Source organism: Aquarana catesbeiana, linkage group LG03 (genome assembly GCF_042186555.1).
Source record: "Aquarana catesbeiana isolate 2022-GZ linkage group LG03, ASM4218655v1, whole genome shotgun sequence".
Lineage (NCBI taxonomy): Eukaryota > Metazoa > Chordata > Amphibia > Anura > Ranidae > Aquarana > Aquarana catesbeiana.
Window position 1 is genome coordinate 218,772,802 of NC_133326.1, and position 18,387 is coordinate 218,791,188.

General features: G+C 42.7%; 1 protein-coding gene across 3 annotated transcripts in view; it reads left to right on the top strand.

Annotated features, from left to right (window-relative positions):
* NDUFA5 (NADH:ubiquinone oxidoreductase subunit A5) overlaps positions 1 to 18,150 on the top strand; it is a 43,938-nt gene extending 25,788 nt beyond the window's left edge. For all 3 annotated transcript variants that reach the window (XM_073619780.1, XM_073619781.1, XM_073619782.1), the window contains 4 exons: positions 7,801 to 7,845; positions 8,026 to 8,142; positions 16,724 to 16,789; positions 17,954 to 18,150. In XM_073619780.1, the coding sequence (XP_073475881.1) occupies positions 7,801 to 7,845; positions 8,026 to 8,142; positions 16,724 to 16,789; positions 17,954 to 18,055 (330 nt within the window). In that variant the 3' untranslated portion in view covers positions 18,056 to 18,150. The remainder of the gene's footprint in view (positions 1 to 7,800; positions 7,846 to 8,025; positions 8,143 to 16,723; positions 16,790 to 17,953) is intronic.
* Positions 18,151 to 18,387: the final 237 nt, after the last annotated feature.

Sequence of the window (18,387 nt, forward strand, 5' to 3'; positions counted from 1 at the left end):
CCCAGGCGGCCAGCGATACCCAATAAAAAGATAAAAAAAAGATTTTTTTTCCTTGATTTTTATCTATATTACCGGAAGTCGGCAATACATTACAACCGCAAGCAAGTTTAAATGACATTTGTTCATTTAGAAATGTCATTTTGCTGTGGCACTGTTCTACACATTACACAGATGTGCCACTTTACAGGCAGACTAAGGGGACCCCCCCAGGCACGATATTTAACCACTTCAGCCCCGGAAGGTTTGGCTGCTGAATAACAGGGGCAATTTTTTGCGATTTGGCACTCCGTCGCTTTAACTAACAATTGTGCAGTCATGCAGCGTTTTACCTAAACAAAATTGACGTCTTTTTTTTCCCACAAATAGAGCTTTCTTTTGGTGGTATTTGATCACCTCTGCGTTTTTAATTTTTTTGCTATAAACCAAAAAAGAGCGACAATTTTGAAAAAAAAAGCAATATTTTTTACTTTTTCCTATAATAAATATCCCCCAAAAATGTATAAAAAACTAATTTTTTCCTCAGTTTAGGCCGATATGTATTCTTCTACATATTTTTGGTAAAAAAAAAATCACATTAAGCATATATTGATTGGTTTGCACAAAAGTTATAGTGTCTACAAAATAGGGGATAGATTTATGGCATTGTTATTATTATTATTATTTTTTTTTTTTTTTTACTAGTAATAGCGGTGATCTGCAATTTTTATCTGGACTTTGATATTGCGGTGGACAAATTGGACACTTTTGACATATTTTTAAGACCATTGACAATTATATGGCGATCAGTGCTATAAAAATGCACTGATTACTGTATAAATGTCACTGGAAGGGAAGGGGTTAAGTGTGTCCTAGGGAGTGCTTTTAACTGTGGGGGTGGGAGGGGCTCCCTAGGATATGACAGCGATCACTGCTCCCGATCACAGGGAGCAGTGGATCTCTGTCATTACACAAGACAGAACGTGGAAATGCCTTGTTCTTCCTCTCCACACCGCAATTGCGGGCCACTGGAGAACATTGAGTTCCCGGGACCCGCGGGCATGCTCGTGTGGCGGGTGTGCGCGCCCGAAAGGTGGCAAATTTAAAGGGATGTACCTGTACGCCCATTTGCCTGCCTGTGCCATTCTGCCGACGTACATCTGTGTGCAGCGGTCAGCAAGCGGTTAAAGGAATATTTCATTTTTATTGTTTCAGTTTAAGCATTATTAAAACCACTGCTTCTGAAAAAACGGTAGTTTTAAAAACTTTTTTCATTGATCCATGTCCCCTGGGGCAGGACCCAGGTCCCCATACACTTTTTACGGCAATAACTTGCAAATAAGCCTTTAAAAATAGCACTTTTGATTTTTCATGTTCGTGTCCCATAGACTTTAACCGGTTCCCGACCGACGCACGCCGATGTACGTCGGCAGAATGGCACGGCTGGGCAAATGCGCGTACCTGTACGTCCATTTGAATTGCCCGCAGTGCCATTGCGTGCGCGCGCCGGCCGGGAGCTCCGTGAGTCGGGTCGCGGGTCCCGCGGACTCGATCGCCGCGGGGATACCCGCGATCGCCTCACGGAGAGGACGAACGGGGAGATGCCGTTGTAAACAGCATCTCCCCGTTCTGCCTAGTGACAGTGTCACTCGATCTCTGCTCCCTGTCATTGGAGCAGAGATCGGTGACGTCACACACAGAGCCCATCCCCCTACAGTTAGCAATCACTCCCTAGGACACACTTAACCCCTCCCCGCCCCCTAGTGGTTAACCCCTTCACTGCCAGTGCCATTTACACAGTAATCAGTGCATTTTTAATTGCACTGATCGCTGTATAAATGACAATGGTCCCAAAAATGTGTCAAAAATGTCCGACATGTCCGCCATAACGTCGCAGTCACAATAAAAATCGCTGATCGCCGCCATTACTAGTAAAAAAAAAAATTATTAATAAAAATGCCATAAAACTATCCCCTATTTAGTAAACGCTATAACGTTTGCGCAAACCAATTATTAAACACTTATTGCGATTTTTTTTTTTTTACCAAAAATATGTAGAAGAATATGATCGGCCTAAACTGAGGAAAAAAAATGTTTTTTTATATATTTTTGGGGGATATTTATTATAGCAAAATGTAAAAAATAATGCGTTTTTTTCAAAATTGTCGCTCTTATTTTGTTTATAGCGCAAAAAATAAAAATCGCAGAGGTGATCAAATACCACCAAAAGAAAGCTCTATTTGTGGGAAAAAAAGGACGTCAATTTTGTTTGGGAGCCACGTCGCACGACCGCGCAATTGTCAGTTAAAACGATGCAGTGCCGAATCGCAAAAAACGATCTGGTCAGGAAGGGGGTAAAATCTTCCGGGGCTGAAGTGGTTAACCACTTCGATACAGGGCACTTATACACCTTCCTGCCCAGACAAATTTTCAGCTTTCAGTGCTATCGCAGTTTAAATGACAATTGCGCGGTGATCCATCACTGTACCCAAACTAAATTTTTATCATTTTGTTCCCACAAATAGAGCTTTCTTTTGGTGGTATTTGATCACCTCTGCGGTTTTTATTTTTTTCTAAACAAATAAATAAAGACCGAAAATTTTGAAAAAAATAAAAGTTTTGCTTGTGTTTCTGTTATAAAATTTTGTAAATAAGTAAGTTTTCTCTTTCACTGATGGGCACTGACAGGCACTGATAAGGTGGCACCAATGAGTGGGCACTGATGGGCACTGATAGGCAACACTGATGGGCACTGATAGGCAACACTGATGGGCACTGAAAGGCTGCAAAGATGGGTTCTTATGGGTGGCACTGATGGGCATTGATACGTGGCACTGATGGGCATCTCTGGTGGCAGTGGTAGCCATTGTGAGTGCGCACTGAATGGCAGCTGCCTGGGCATTGATTGGCAGCTGCCTGGGCACAGATTGGTATTTCCCTCGGGGTCTAGGGGGCATACCTGGTGGTCCAGTGTGGTGGCCATCCTGGTGGTCCTGGGCGGCTTCCCTGGTGGTCCTGGGCGGGATCCGAGGGGGGGCTGTGCTGATAAACAATCAGCACAGACCCCCCCCCCCCCCCCGGTCAGGAGACCAGCTGATCGGCTCTCCTCTACTCGCGTCTGTCAGACGCGAGTGAGGAAGAGCCGATCACCGGCTCTTCCTATTTACATTGTGATCAGCCGTGATTGGACACGGCTGATCACGTGGTAAAGAGTCTCCGTCAGAGACTCTTTACCTAGATCGGAGTTGCGGTGTGTCGTTTGGGTACATTTGGGTACAGTGTTGCATGACCGCACAATTGTCATTCAAAATGCAACAGCGCTGAAATCTAAAAATTGGTTTGAAAATTGGTCTGGGAAAGTGCCCAGTACTGCAGTGGTTAAAGTGTTACTAAACAACAGTAAAATCAGTCTGTATATACAGTAAAGTCTGCTTGTTATACTCACTGTGGAACCTAAGGGGTTAATCCTCAGTTTGATCCTGTCTTCTCTGATTCTCCCCTTCTTCCACTGGCCCCAGTCCATCCTCTGATAGTACAGAGCCTTGGGGGCATATGCTCAGTTTGGTGTATTGTATTTTCTTTTTTTGGGGGGGGAGGATGCATGTAATCAGCAAAGGGCCAATCAGTACTGTCCAGACAAAGGGTCAGGGGTCACGCAGCCTCATAGGACAGTCAGGGGAGACTGCTCCAACAAGCTTTAACCAGACACTGATAGAAGTCACAAGGCTGCTATATACTGCTGATGAGAAAAGGTATTTTGCAGTTTATATTTACTAAAAGAATTGCATTTCTATGTTCTGTGTACTGTAGGTGACCAGATATAGTGAATGCAGGGTCCTGGGTTTAGTAACACTTTTTAAAGGGTAGGTTCACCTTTACAGAAAAAATTTGTAAGGTGAACTTACACAGGACCCCCTCTTCACCCCTCCTAGTCCTGCTGACCTGCAGCCCGGCGATCTCCCGTTCTGAGCCCCGGTATAGCCACCTCATGGCTCCGGGGCTTAATCTCCTAAACGTACCCGTCAGGAGGTATGTTTAGGAGCATTCTAATTGTTCAGCACTGACCAATCGGAACCCGCATAGCCTGTCCTCTCAGCGGGGAAGAAGAGAGAAAACTGAGGGGATGTCTAAGCGCCGGAGCCATGAGGCAGGTATACCGGGGATCAGAACAGGAGATTGCTGCGCTGCAGGTCGGCGGGACTGGGGGGGGGATAAGGATGGGGTCCTGTTTAAGTTCACTTTACAGATTTTTCTGTAAAGGTGAACTTACCCTTTAAGTGGTTGTAAAGGTAAAAGGTTGGTGTGACTTTTTGCATCCTCAAAATTTCGTAAAAAATCCATAAAAAACGTGTGCCGTGACCTCCCCCTTCCCTCCTCATAATTACCTGAGCCCAATCTTGATCCATCACTATGCTCAATAGCACCGGTTTTCTCCCTCCTCACAGGATAGAGAAGCAGCAGCAAGAGCCATTAGCTCCTGCTGTTGTCAATCAAATCATGTGATGGGGCGGCGCAGGGCCGAGTCGTATATCCACAGGCAGCCTGGCTCAGGATTGAGCCTGCAGGTGTGTCATAATAGGAAGCTGCTTGCTATGGGGATAGCATCAATGGGGGACCCCAGAAGAGGTTGATCGAGGCTACTCTGTGCACAACCATTACACAGAGCAGGTAAGTGTGACATGTTTGTTATTTAAAAGAAATAGGTGTACAATCACTTTAACTTTAATTCCACTTTAAAGGGGAACCCACCACCCATGTAATTTTTCTGTAAGCCCCTCATATCTTTATGCTGCGTTATCCTATATAAATAGACTCACAAGCCCAGTGAAACCAGCATTGCATTGCTGTAATTTATCGCTCTGCTGCTACGCAGCAAGTCACACGCTGCCATTTCCCTTTCTAACGTCTTCAGGAGCTGGCTGTTTGTTCTGGTTCTTGTAGCTGGCTTCTTGATGATGTGCTGTAGATTGCCCCAATGCCTCCTGTGATGGGTGATTTGTGATCCCAAGAGGCTGCAAACAGCTTGGAATACTGCAGAGCAAGTCCATTGCATAAGTGCTTATAAAAAAAACAAAAAAAACCCCAAAACAATATGTGTGTGTACATACAGTATATACACTCCCTGGTCACTTTATTAGGTACACCTTGCTAGTACCGGCTTGGACCCCCTTTTGCCTTCATTGTTCATGGCAAAAATTCAGCAAGGTGTTGGAAACATTCCTCAGAGATTTCAGTCCATATTGACATGATAGCATCACGTAGCTGCTGCAGATTTGTCAGCTGCACATCCATGATGTGAATCTCCCGTTCCACCACGTCCCAAAGGTGCTCTATTGGCTTGAGATCTGGTGACCGTGGAGGCCATTGAATACAGTGAACTCATTGTCATGTTCAAGAAACCAGTGGTGAGATGATTTGAGCTTTGTGACATGGTACATTATCCTGCTGGAAGTAGCCATCAGAAGATGGGTACACTGTAGTCATAAAGGAATGGACATGATCAGCAACAATACTCAGGTAGGCCGTGGCATTTAAACGATGCTCTATTGGTACTAAGGGGCCCAAAGTGTGCCAAGAAAATATCCCCCACACCATTACATTTTCCAATCTTCTATTGTAGTGAGCCTGTGCGAATTTTAGTCTCAGTTTCCTGTTCTTAGCTGACAGGAGTGGCACCTGGTGTGGTCTTCTGCTGCCCATCTGCAGCCCCAGACCATGACACTCCCAGCACCATGCTTGACTGTAGGCAAGACACACTTGTCTTTGTACTCCTCACCTGGTTACCGCCACACATGCCTGACACCATCTGAACCAAATAAGTTTATCTTTGTCTCATCAGACCACAGGACATGGTTCCAGTAATACATGTCCTTAGTCTGCTTGTCTTCAGCAAACTGCTTGTGGGCCATCTTTGGAAGAGGCTTCCTTCTGGGATGACAGCCATGCAGACCAATTTAATGCAGTGTGTGTCGTATGGTCTGAGCACTGACAGGCTGACCCCCCACCCCCACCCCTTCAACCTCTTTAGCACTCATACATCTATTTCCCAAAGACAACCCCTGGATATGACACTGAACACGTGCACTCACCTTCTTTAGTCGACCATGGCAAGGCCTTTTCTTAGTGGAACCTGTCCTGTTAAACCGCTGTATGGTCTTGGCCACCGTGCTGCAGCTCAGTTTCAGGGTCTTGGCAATCTTCTTATAGCCTAGACCATCTTTATGTAGAGCAACAATTCTTTTTCTCAGAGAGTTCTTTGCCATGAGGTGCCATGTTGAACCTCCAGTGACCAGTATGAGAGAGTGAGAGCGATGATACCAAATTTAACACACCTGCTCCCCATTCACACCTGAGACCTTGTAACACTAACAAGTCACATGACACCGGGGTGGGAAAATGGCTAATTGGGCCCAACTTGGACATTTTCACTTAGGGGTGTACTCACTTTTGTTGCCAGCCGTTTAGACATTAATGGCTGTGTGTTGAGTTATTTTGAAGGGACAGCAAATTTACACCGTTATACAAGCTGTACACTCACCACTTTTACATTACATTAGCTTACAATCTAGGATGGAGGGTGAAGTGATATAAAAGGTAATAACTGTGGGGCTCAGCTGATAGAGAAAATCAAAGTACACTTGTTAGGTGGAGGCAGGATAAGCTTCTCTGAAGAGGAGGGTTTTTAGGGATTGTCTAAAAGCAAACTGAGTAGATTGGAGAAATTGGCGTAGAGAGTTCCATAGGATGGGAGGAGGTGACGAGGGATCTAGAGAGAAGTAGGTTTTGAGAGTAATGAAGAGAACAATTAGGTTGTATTTTGAGAATAGGTTAGTGACGTAGCTGGGGGCTGAATTGTGGATGACTTTGTAAGTTGTTTTTTAGTATTTTGAATTTATTGAGTGAGCTGGAGCCAGTGGAGGGATTGACAGAGAGGAGTAGCAGACACAGAGCAGTTGGTAAGGTGGATGAGCCTGGCAGCAGCATTCATGATGGACTGAAGGGAGAGATCTTATGTAAATGTAAGCCAATAAGGAGGGAGTTGCAGTAGTGCAGGACAGGGATGACCCAGGGAGTGAGCTAGGAGCTTTGCAGTGTCATTGGTTAGAAAGGGATGTATTTTGGAGATGTGTGTGTAATAAATATATGTAACACACACACAACATCAAAAGTAGAGAACAATTTATGAACACTTGATTTTTTTCTGTAATAATATAATCTTTGTTGCTCAACATTTGATGGAATTTTTGTTGTGGCTCCCTGTACAGTGATTGCAGCAAATGGTGGCTGTACAAAGTATTAAGTTATTTGGGGGGATTTTGAATACTTATGCACACGCAAGAATTCTGTTTTTGTGTTAATTGTTTGTGTCACTATAAAAAATATTTTAGATAGGGCATAGGGTGATTCGAACACGTCAGGTTTTTATTGCTTGTTTGTGTCCTGGTTGGGAGATTTATTCTCGCTGTTTGTCCTGTTTACCGTTAACAGAGAGAGGGAAAGAAAATCCCAAATTTTGGGTTGTCACCAGAACAGAAATAGAGGGGGAATCTTCCAATAAAGACACTAGTTCCGGTGACCCGGTTGACAACCAGGGATTCCCTTAGTGGAGGGATTTCCAGTTTCAGGGAATTTTAAGGGACATCTTCCTTTGCCTTTTTAGATCTGCTTTAATTTTATATTAGATTGATATAGGGCAGCCCTAACTTTAAATGCTAGTGTGTGTGTGTGTAAAATTAATATATAAATAAATTTATATTTATTTTTTTTTTTTTTGTAATGGTTACTTTGGCACATTGTTTTACATTTATGCTTCATTTGTTTCAGACCACTGGCTTGGTTGGATTAGCTGTATCTCAGAATCCACATGAGGTATGTTCAAAGTTCTTTGTTCTGGTGGGTGGTAAAAAAAAAAGGGTGTGTGTATATGTATGTATGTATGTATGTATATATATATAAAATTTCAGATTGTAGTGCTGAACTTTGCATTGAGATAAAATGACTGCAGTTCATTGTTGGACATCATTGTTTATTGTTGCTTAAATCTTGCAGCGCTTGAAAATATTGTATACAAAGATCCTTGCTGCCCTGCAGACCATTCCAAATGATGCAGCATATCGGAAATACACAGAACAGATCGTCCATGAACGATATAATGCAGTAAAGACTGTAAGTTAATAAAAATTGTCACTAAAATGAAACCTATTAACTTTTCTCTCTGTAGAGATGAGGAAGAGTCTTCAAAGAATAACGCTGTCTCAAACACTGGACTCTACTGGCTCATTCTGATGGGCATCTGCCGATGAGAATCTTACTGCCTTGCCGATGGAGAAACCAGCTGTAGACACACCTTGGGTGAACAGCCGTGGCAAGATTTGTACCCTGTACAAGTCAATAGCTGGCCCTGTTCTCACTTGAGTAATCGCTAATATCAGGGCTTTTGAACAGTCCTAGGTGGTTCTGACCACTTATAAACTTGGCGCAGCTAATCCTCCAGTTTGCATGTGGCCATAGCACAGTGTACTGTTGCTTAAAGTGGTTGTAAAGGCAGAAGGTCTTTTATCTTAATGCATTCTGTGTACAGCAGCCCCCCTAATACTTACATGAGACCTATCTTGATCCAGCGATGTTGCACGAGAGACTTGGCTATCCGAGACTCTCCCGCCTCATTGGCTGAGATGGCAACGAAGCGCCATTGGCTCCCGCTGCTAAAAAAAACAAAGTCTGTGAGCCAATAAACAGAGAAAACAGGTGGGGCCGGGCCACGGCTCCGTGTCTGAATGGACACACAGAGCTACGGCTTGGCTTGGGTGCCCCTATAGCAACCTGCTTGCTGTGAGGGCACTCAATAGGAGGGGGAGGGGCCAGGTTTGCTATGAGGCCACCCGAATAGGCTCGCACCCGAGCAGCTGCTCTGTGTGTCTTTTCACACACAGAGACGGTTGGCTCTACCCATCTCTCTCCTCTTTGGCTCACTGGCTGTGATTGACAGCAGCGGAAGCCATTGGCTCCCGCTGCGTTTTCAGTCAATAAAGAGGGAGAGTCCCTGGAGAGCTGAAGCTCTTATATACAACGCTGGAGGAAGATCGGCCTCAGGTAAGTATTAAGGGGGGGCTGCTGCATAGAGAAGGTTTTTTACTTTTATGCATAGAATACATGAAGATAAAAAACCTTGCCTTTTGAACCACTTTAACAGTTTTCTTTAGAACTTCTTGTAAGTTAGAAGTCAAGGCACCATTTTAAAGGCCTGCTTAACCTCTTGCCGACCAGCCGCCGCAGTTATACTACAGCAGAATGGCACGGGCAGGCGAATCGCCGTCATTTTACGTTGGCTCCAAAGGCGGCCACTAGGGGCACGCCCGCTGCTTGCCCCCGGAGCCGATGCGAGTGCCTGGCAGTCTTGATGACTGCTGGGCTCCTGTGATCGCTCGTAACATGTTGAGAACCGGGAGCTCTGTGTGTAAACACAGAGCTCCTGGTTCTCTGAGGGGAGAAGTGACAAAGTATGAACAGCAATCTGTCATCTCCCCTAGTCAGTCCCCTCCCCTTTCAGTTAGAACACACATTCGGGAACACAGTTAACCCCTTGATCGCCCCCTAGTGTTAACCCCTTCACTGCCAGTGACATTCTTACAGTAATCAATGCATTTTTATTGCACTGATTGCTGTATTAATGCCAATGGTCCCAAAAATGTGTCAAAATTGTCCAATGTGTCTGCCATAATGTTGCAGCCATGATAAAAATCGCAGATCGCCGCCATTACTAGTAAAAAAAAAATAATAATAATAAAATTGCTATAAATCTATCCCCTATTTTGTAGACGCTATAACTTTTTTGCGCAAACCAATCAATATACGCTTATTGCGTAAAAAAATGGGGATATTATAGCAAAAAGTACAAAATATTGTGTTTGTTTTTTTTTTTTTTTTTGTTTTTTTTTTCAAAATTGCCACTCTTTTTTTTTTTTTTTTTATAGCGCAAAAAATAAAAACCGCAGAGATGATGAAATACCACCAAAAGAAAGCTCTATTTATGGGAAAGAAAGGACATCAATTTTGTTTGGGTACAACGTCGCACGACCGCGCAATTGTCAGTTAAAGTGGCGCAGTGCTGAATCGCAAAAAGTGCTCTGGTCAGGAAAGGGGTAAAATCTTCTGGGGCTGAAGCGGTTAAAGTGTAACTGTCATAAAAAGAATAAATTTAAATTCAGCGCTGACTAATAAATGGACACAATAAGGTAAATGCAAGCAGGCACTAAGGTCAATTCAAAAAATACCTCAAAAGCATAAATAATATAAAAAGAGTGCTGCGCAAATAAAAAGTCCATAAATCAACTTATAAAAAAATGTGGTCACAGGATAAGAAGACAGGAGACACCAGTGACAATATACAGGCTGAGATCGATATCTGGATAGTGACTAGTATGACGTCACCCGCGGTCATCCAACAGACACGATCACAAGCCTGTCAGCCGGCACTCGGATCGGAGTGCCGGTCTATGTGAGTGTTTTATATATGTTTTTTATACCTTTACCATTTAAATAAAGTAGCTACGGAGAACACTATGTTTTGCCTTTGTATTTTATATGCATCATCCGTTACTATGCTGTATGCTGGGAGATGAAGGAGAAATTACCAACTATACAGATTGATCCATCCATGATTATATGCGGTGTGACCTGTTTCAGGTCGAATATCTGAGGTGAGGGGCCATCCAAGCCCGGTGGAGGGATACTAGTCACTATCCAGATATCGATCTCAGCCTGTATATTGTCACTGGTGTCTCCTGTCTTCTTATCCTGTCACTACATTTTTTATAAGTTGATTTATGGACTTTTTATTTGCGCAGCACTCTTTTTATATTATTTAAAGTGTAACTGTCGACAAAATCAACATTTTTATTGCCCATTGTTCCTGCCAGTAATTCTAATCAAAATTTTATACAGGTCCCCCCCTGTAGGAGTCATTGCTTTAAAGCCCAGGCAAAAGCCATCTTCACAAACATAGTGTACATTATAGTAATCTTTGGTCCATTTACCTTACAACAGCATCCATCTTGTTAGATCAGTCATGAAGGTCGCTGCTCAGAGTCTCTTTAGTTTAAGTTCCTGTCTAGAGGACCCAGCACTAGTGGCTCCTCTCTCATAGTCTGAGTGACTGGTCCCCTCACCCGACCCTGTGTAGTTTGAGTGGCTCTTTGGCTGTGGTGAGCCTAAAAGGAACAGATGGCGCATGAATGGCAATGGTATGTGGTTATTACGGGTGGTGACAAGATTATTTCCCCTGACACTGCCCACTGACCCTCCCAAGTATTGTCCAGTCAGCTATCTTACATTTCGATGAGCCATGGGTGTGCAGTTTCCTAGTGCAGAGTGGGATGCATCTGTTTATAAGGACCAAAACGATAACCAGATCTCTCTGGCACACTCTGCACTTCAACCCATCATGGCTATGCCTATACTTTGCCAAACCCTGGCTTATTAGTCAAAGTATCTTTGACCAGAGATCTTGCCATTGCTGCAATTAATTCCTTGGTTATAGAATGTTTAAAGCAAATGGTTGCCACAGGTGTGACAGGCTGTTGGAGATTTTCTAAATACGTGCACTTTGCTGATTGACATGCTGAACGGAAGTCGATAAAGGCAATTCTGATTTCAGATTGAAGTGTTTTGGCAACACATTTTTCATCTGAATGTTTGGTGTCATTCACCAGTTGCTGCAGCACCTTGTACTTGGGTCTACACCTGTTCGGTGTGCAATGGAGATCTCTATGATGGGTCTAAACATATCCTGAACATAGTACAAGACATAGTGTTTCCTCCACAGGAGAAACTTCAGACTTTCTGATCTCAGAATAGGGCTCTCCAGTCCAGGAGTTGTCCAACTCTCCACCTTTGTATGGAAGTCTGGGGTCTGATGGTAGACTCCTTTTTAAGGCAATTTTGTTTGCCCAGGTTTACTCCAGGCATTTTTATAATGCAAAAATCTGTCATCCGGGGGCACTTACCGAACAGACAGTTTCGTTTGGCGCCAAGGACTAGCTTGTCCCTGGCTTGCTGGCACAGGAATAGGGATCTAGAATCAGAAATCCCTTCTGCCAGTCGTTTAGAAGATGTTGGAGTCTCATGTTGAAGGCCAGCCTGCCAAGCTGGGGAGGAGTCCTGGGCACCTTGTGGGTGCTGGGTGCTTCTGAGGAGTTTCTTTTCCTGATCAACTGCCTGAATCTTGGGGCAATTAGGCTGTCTCTGAAGTGTTGGACCAGCCTGCTGGAGAGTCATCAATTCCGGATTTAGTCAGGCAAAGCCACAGTGGGGCATACATAGCATCAGTGAGGAACCAGAAATCGCACCACAGAAAGAGAGATCACATCTGCTCCGTGAGGACATCATTGGACGAAACGTGCCTAGAGTGGTGCAGGAATGCTGACAACATTGTGTGTAGTGGTCGGAGCCCGCAGTATGTGATGCGACCGGGGTGGAACGACTTTTTGAGCTGAACGTGTACTGCCTCATGCCGTAGGCACTTTGAACATGTCAGCGCAAGACTGTTTGTTTTAATAATGCCTTCTGAAACTTTTTTACACTCTGGGAAGCCTCCCCATTTCTTTCTTCTTACTTGCTCTACATGGAATGGTGTGATGAGTCTTTTAAACCATGAATATACTGAAGGAGCCCTAGGAGAGATCAAGCTTTTTCGCTGGTTTATAATCTTACCAGCTAATTTCATTTGGTGAGTTTGATCTAGTGAGATTTGTGTAGGACTCACGCTGTGGTTGAAGCACTTGGCGATTTCTGTGGAGATTTTTTGGAAAATCCATCTTAAAGCGGTAGTAAACCGCTGACAAAAAACAAACAAACCTGCAAGACAATAGCATTATGTGCTAGTATGCATCAAATACTAGCACATTATGAAATGCTTATCTTAGAACGAAGCTCCCGCAACGCATCCGGTCACCGCTGAGGGAGCTGACATGATCAATCTGCGTTTCTTTTGGGATTGCTGGCATTAGGGCTGTGAGTGGCCTGAGCCGCGATGATGTCGCTCCTGTGCATGCCCTTCATTCCGGCAAGTTTTGGCAGGATACGCCAGACCTGCAGAGCGCATGCGCTGCTGACAGCGGCTGCATGCAGGGTCAATATCTCCTAGCATGCTTAGGAGATATTCTTTTTACCTCCAGGTAAGCCTTATTGTAGGCTTACCTGGAGGTAAAAAATCACCAAGCGCCGAGACAATACAACAGCTTTTAATAAGGAGCTCTTTCTTTCAACACATTTTTTTACACTTTGGAACACTGTATGAACATTTGCTTAAAGTTTTTGAATAATTAAGTTTTTTTATTTTGAGAGAGAGTTTTTGATGGCGATGGACTTTTTTGGAAACACTTGAGCATTTTTACACCAGATATTTGTATTTTTGCACATAATTTGCTTGCACTATTATATTTTTTGCACTTTATTTGCACAGTAAGGTAATTAATTATGAGTAGTTATATATATTTTGCATTGTTTGGATTCACGGTATTTATAACACAGTATTGAATAGTTTGTATGGTGATCTCTCTATTCTCTCTATTACCTACCAAATTGCTTATTGATACCTTCAATAATAAGATTGCTGCAGTCCATTTAGATTATTGTATATATACACACATCTACTTGTGGCGCTGTTATCGTATTATATCACATCCTATTTTGGGCAGAACTTCATGTTCCAGCTTTGTTTGCTGTGTACATCTCAAGCGTGAACAATAGGCAGGCAGACTTCCTAGGCAGGCAATACCTTTACTTGTAGTAGTGGTCCCTACACCTGGAGAGGTATTCCAGGACCTGTGTTGCTGTTGGGGATCGCCAGATGTGTGTGAAACGTATCTGTTTTGCAGGATTAGGTGGGAGGGCATTTTTAGTGCTCCTCACTGCTCCAGGTAGATGTTGTGCGCCAACCTGGTATGACTTCAGTTGGATGCCCCATGGGTTCTGCCAAATCGTCATGATCTTCTGACACAATGGCAGATTTACCATACTGCCTCTCGGTCACTGGCTTTAAGAGCATGGTGATTGAAGCCCAGGTTCTGAGAGATGGAAATCACTAAATTGGTGATTTCTACAATGGTGAAAGCTAGGAAATCTAATTCACACAAGGTCTATCATTAGACCTAAAATGTATACTTCACTATCAAAGTTCAGGTCTCTGCCTTTTCTGTCTTATTTCAAAGACCTTTGGCCTCTCATTCTTTGTAAATGTTTTGTACAGGGAGTTTCCCATGTAGCTCCCTTCGTTCAATCTCTTTGACACTGTGGGATCTAATTCGGTTCTGTCTGCACGTCAAAAACCCTTGTTTGAATCCATTAGTGACGTTCCTCTGTACCCTCACCCACATTTTTCTTTTCTATGTGGTCCTCATTTTTGCAAGGCGAGTGTCTGAACTGGCAGCCCAATCCTGCAAAGAACCTTTTGTAATTTGCATTGTAGTGCTGAGAACCAGGACTTCCTTCTTCCCCAAGCTTGTTCAGGTATTAGTTCTTCCATCCCCCTGTCTGGCTTCAGTTGCCCCAGAAGGAAATTTTCTTTAATTGTGTGACTGGTTTAGGCTGCACAAGCCTATATATCTCAGGCACAGCTTCTTTCATACCCGATGGTACTTGTAAGGGTATACAGGTCTCTTATTCCACCGTCTCTAGGTGGTTCAGACAGGCCACCATGCATGTGCAAAGTTTCAATAATCCCTGTTAAGGTGCACTCCACTAGATCTGTAAGTGCTTCTTAGGCTTTTCAGCATCAAGCAACTTTTTCCTAGGTTTGCAAGGCTGTCACCTAATGTTCACATGTTCTCTGTGTTCTACCTGATGAATGTTACAGCCTCATCTGATGCTAGCTTCAAATGTAAGGTTATTCAGGTGGGTCAGATTCCTCCTGCTCTGTTTCTTTTTCTTGAGCTTGTTAGTTTTTTTTTTTTTTGTTTTTGTTTTTTTGCTGTTGCCCCGCCCCTAAGTTGTGTTCCTCAATGGAAAGGAAATAAAATAGGATTTTTCTACTTTCCTTAAAATTATATATATATTTGGAGTCCATTGCGTGTTCCTACCCCTTTGTGTTTTATAATCATGCTCTTGGTACGGTTTTGCTACATGATTGAGGCATGCTGGTAGTAGGAGGGATTATCCTGTGTGATCTTCAGTTTTTCCTTTGTTAGTTTTTTTTTTTGTCAGTGTTTAATCCTGTAGTCGGCAGTTTAACCCAAAAGTGTAAGACCACCTGTGTATCTCTGTGCACTCATAAAATCTTTTTTTTTTGGTAGTTATAAAAATCAGAATTTACTGTTCTGTCCAGCTGCCATGGTCAACATGATGGTGTTATAGTAATATATCTATATGTTCCCTATAATGTGTATAACTAGAATGGCACTTAAAATGAAATATTAATATATTATGCATTCTTCAAAATGTGTGTTTAAAGTTTAACCACTTGAGCCCCGTAAGGATTTGCCCCCTTAGTGACTAGGCCATTTTTTGTGATACGCACTGCGTCACTTTAACTTACAATTGCACGGTCCTGCGATGCTGTACCCAAAAAAAATTTACATCCTTTTTTTGCTCAAATAGAGTTTTCTTTTGGTGGTATTTGATCACCTCTGCGGTTTTTATTTTTTGCGCTATAAACAAGCAAAGAGCAACAATTTTGGAAAAAAAAAACAATTTCTTTAACTTTTTGCAATAATACATATACAAGAAAAAAAACTATAAAAAAAACACATTTATTCATCAGTTTAGGCCAATATATATTCTTTGACGTATTTTTGATACAAAAAAAAATCGCAATAGGTGCATATTGATTGGTTTGCGCAAAACTTATCGCATCTACAAACTATGGGATAGATTTAGGGACTTTTATTTATTTCTTTCTTTATTGTTTTTACCGGTAATGGCGGCGATCAGCGATTTTTAGCAGGAGTGCAACATTGCGGCAGACAAATCTGACCCCAAATGACACTTTTTGGGGACCAGTGATATTATTACATTGATCAGTGCTATAAAAATGCACTGATCACTGTAAAAATGACACTGGCAGGGAAGGGGGTTAACAGTAGGGGGCGATCAAGGGGTTAAATATGTTCCCTCAGCGGGGGGGTGGCTGCCAGGGACATGACAGAGATCACTGTTTCCGATCTTTGGGAACAGTAGATCTCTGTCATGTCTCCTGTCAAAAAGGGGATCCGCTTTATTTACAAAAGGCACATTCCCATTCTGCCTCTGTATACTGCGATCGCGGGTCGCTGGAGGACATAGAGTCTGCCTGACCCGTGTGCAGCAGGCACGAGCGCGCACCCGTCCGCTATGGCGCCTGCACGTACAGCTATGGCTATTTGTGCAGGAGAGCCATCCTGCTGCCATACAATGATGGCTGCTGGTCCACAAGCGGTTAAGCTTATGTTCACATCGGGCTGTTTTAACATGCGATTTTAACTGAATCTGAATCAGTGCGATACTGACTTTGCGGCGCCACACTGATTCCCAAAAATAGTTCCTGCATTACTTTTCGCGACTTCGGGGGCAATTTCAATAGACATCTGTTCATGGACCTACTTAGATGTCTCTGAAATCGCTCCCGAAGACGGACTCAAATGCGGGTTTGAAATTCTGAACTCGCATGATTTCAAACCCGCCTTCAGTGTGAACCTAGGCTAAGTCCCGGTCTCTTTCTTATGCTTTATGTGTTAACACTATTAACTATCTCCTTTTTATTTTGTATTTCTAGGAAGCCGATGTTGATAGACTGGAGCAGAAGATTAATTGTGGCCAAATTGAAGAAGTAATTCAACAGGTAAAACCATTAATAGTTAGTTGCTGTTGCATGCTGGGTAGCCCTATGTTATGACAAAGAAGCATGTTCAGAAGAATCTTAGTCTTTTGGACAGTAAAGTTAAATAAATAACCATATTTTTGCATACCCTGACAATCTAAAATGCAAACTAAGCACTCATATCATTAAATCCATGTAGCCTACAGTTTAGTATGTACACTACTTTTATACATATACTGACGGGCCAATTAAACTGCCAGTATGTTTTTGAATAGTGAAAGAAAACCCCAGAAAAACAAGTACTTAGCAGTAAATCTGGTGCAATGAGGCAAGTGTATCAGTTATGTTTGAGGTATAGATGCTATTGAAAAGTTGCGGGGTACACTGGTGGTTTTTCAAAACTGTGTTTTTTGTTTTTTTTTGTTTTTTTTTTTTTTTTTTATATACAATTGTCCTGCCAAACACAAACCTGCTTACATAAGCACATATATATATATATATATATATATATATATATATATATATATATATATATATACTAATTTTCACAGTTTTTTCATGCTGTCCATGAGTGTTCAATGTGTAAAGCTAATGCCGCGTACACACGACCGGACTTTCCGGCAGAAAAGGTCAGACGGAATCATTCCATCGGACATTCCGATCGTGTGTGGGCTTCATCGGACTTTTTCTTTCGAAAATTCTGATGGACCTAGAAATAGAACATGTTTTTAAATCTTTCCGACATAATCAATTCCTATCGGAAAAAACATTCGTCTGTATGCTATTCCGACAGACCAAAAACGACGCAAGGGCAGATATTGGCTATTGAACTTCCTTTTTCTAGTCCCGTCGTACGTCATCGCGTTCTAAACGATCGGACTTTGGTGTGATCGTGTGTAGGCAAGTCCGTTTCAGCGGAATCCTGTCGAAAAAAACGGTTGTGTGTACGCGGCATAAGTGTTGAACTCTGCAGCCTGGCTGTATGTAGCAGGTGCGCTTCATGGGTTTTGGTTCATGGAAATTCTGCAACATATGTCAGAGCCAAAAAGATAGACTTTTAGTGGTATGAAGTTGTGTTTTTCTAACATTCTTTTGTAGTGTGTGTGTGTGTGTGTGTGTGTGTGTGTGTGTGTGTGTGTGTATGTAAAATATATATTTCTTTTACTTTTTTTTTTTTTTTTAAAGGCTGAAAATGAATTGTATCTGGCAAGAAAAATGTCTGAGTGGAAACCTTGGGAGCCTTTGGTTGAAGAACCTCCTGCAGATCAGTGGAAGTGGCCAATCTAGAATATCACTTATTCTGTTAATATTTGTATAAAGTTGAAAGGGACAGCATTTAAAAATGGTCTTCCCAGTTCTCAATAAAAAAAACCTATCTATCAGATTTGTATATATGTGTTGCAAATATTTCTTGCTGCTTTTTTAAATATTTTAGGGCTAAAAAAATTGAATTGATTACTGTGTAAGTGACACTGGCATGGAAGGGGCTAACAGTAGGGGGCGATCAAGGGGTTAATTGTCTGTCTTAGAGTGATTCTAACTGGGGGGGGACGACTGCCTGAGTGAGGAGAGCGATCGTTGTTCATACTTAGTATGAACAACTGATCGCTCTCTTCACC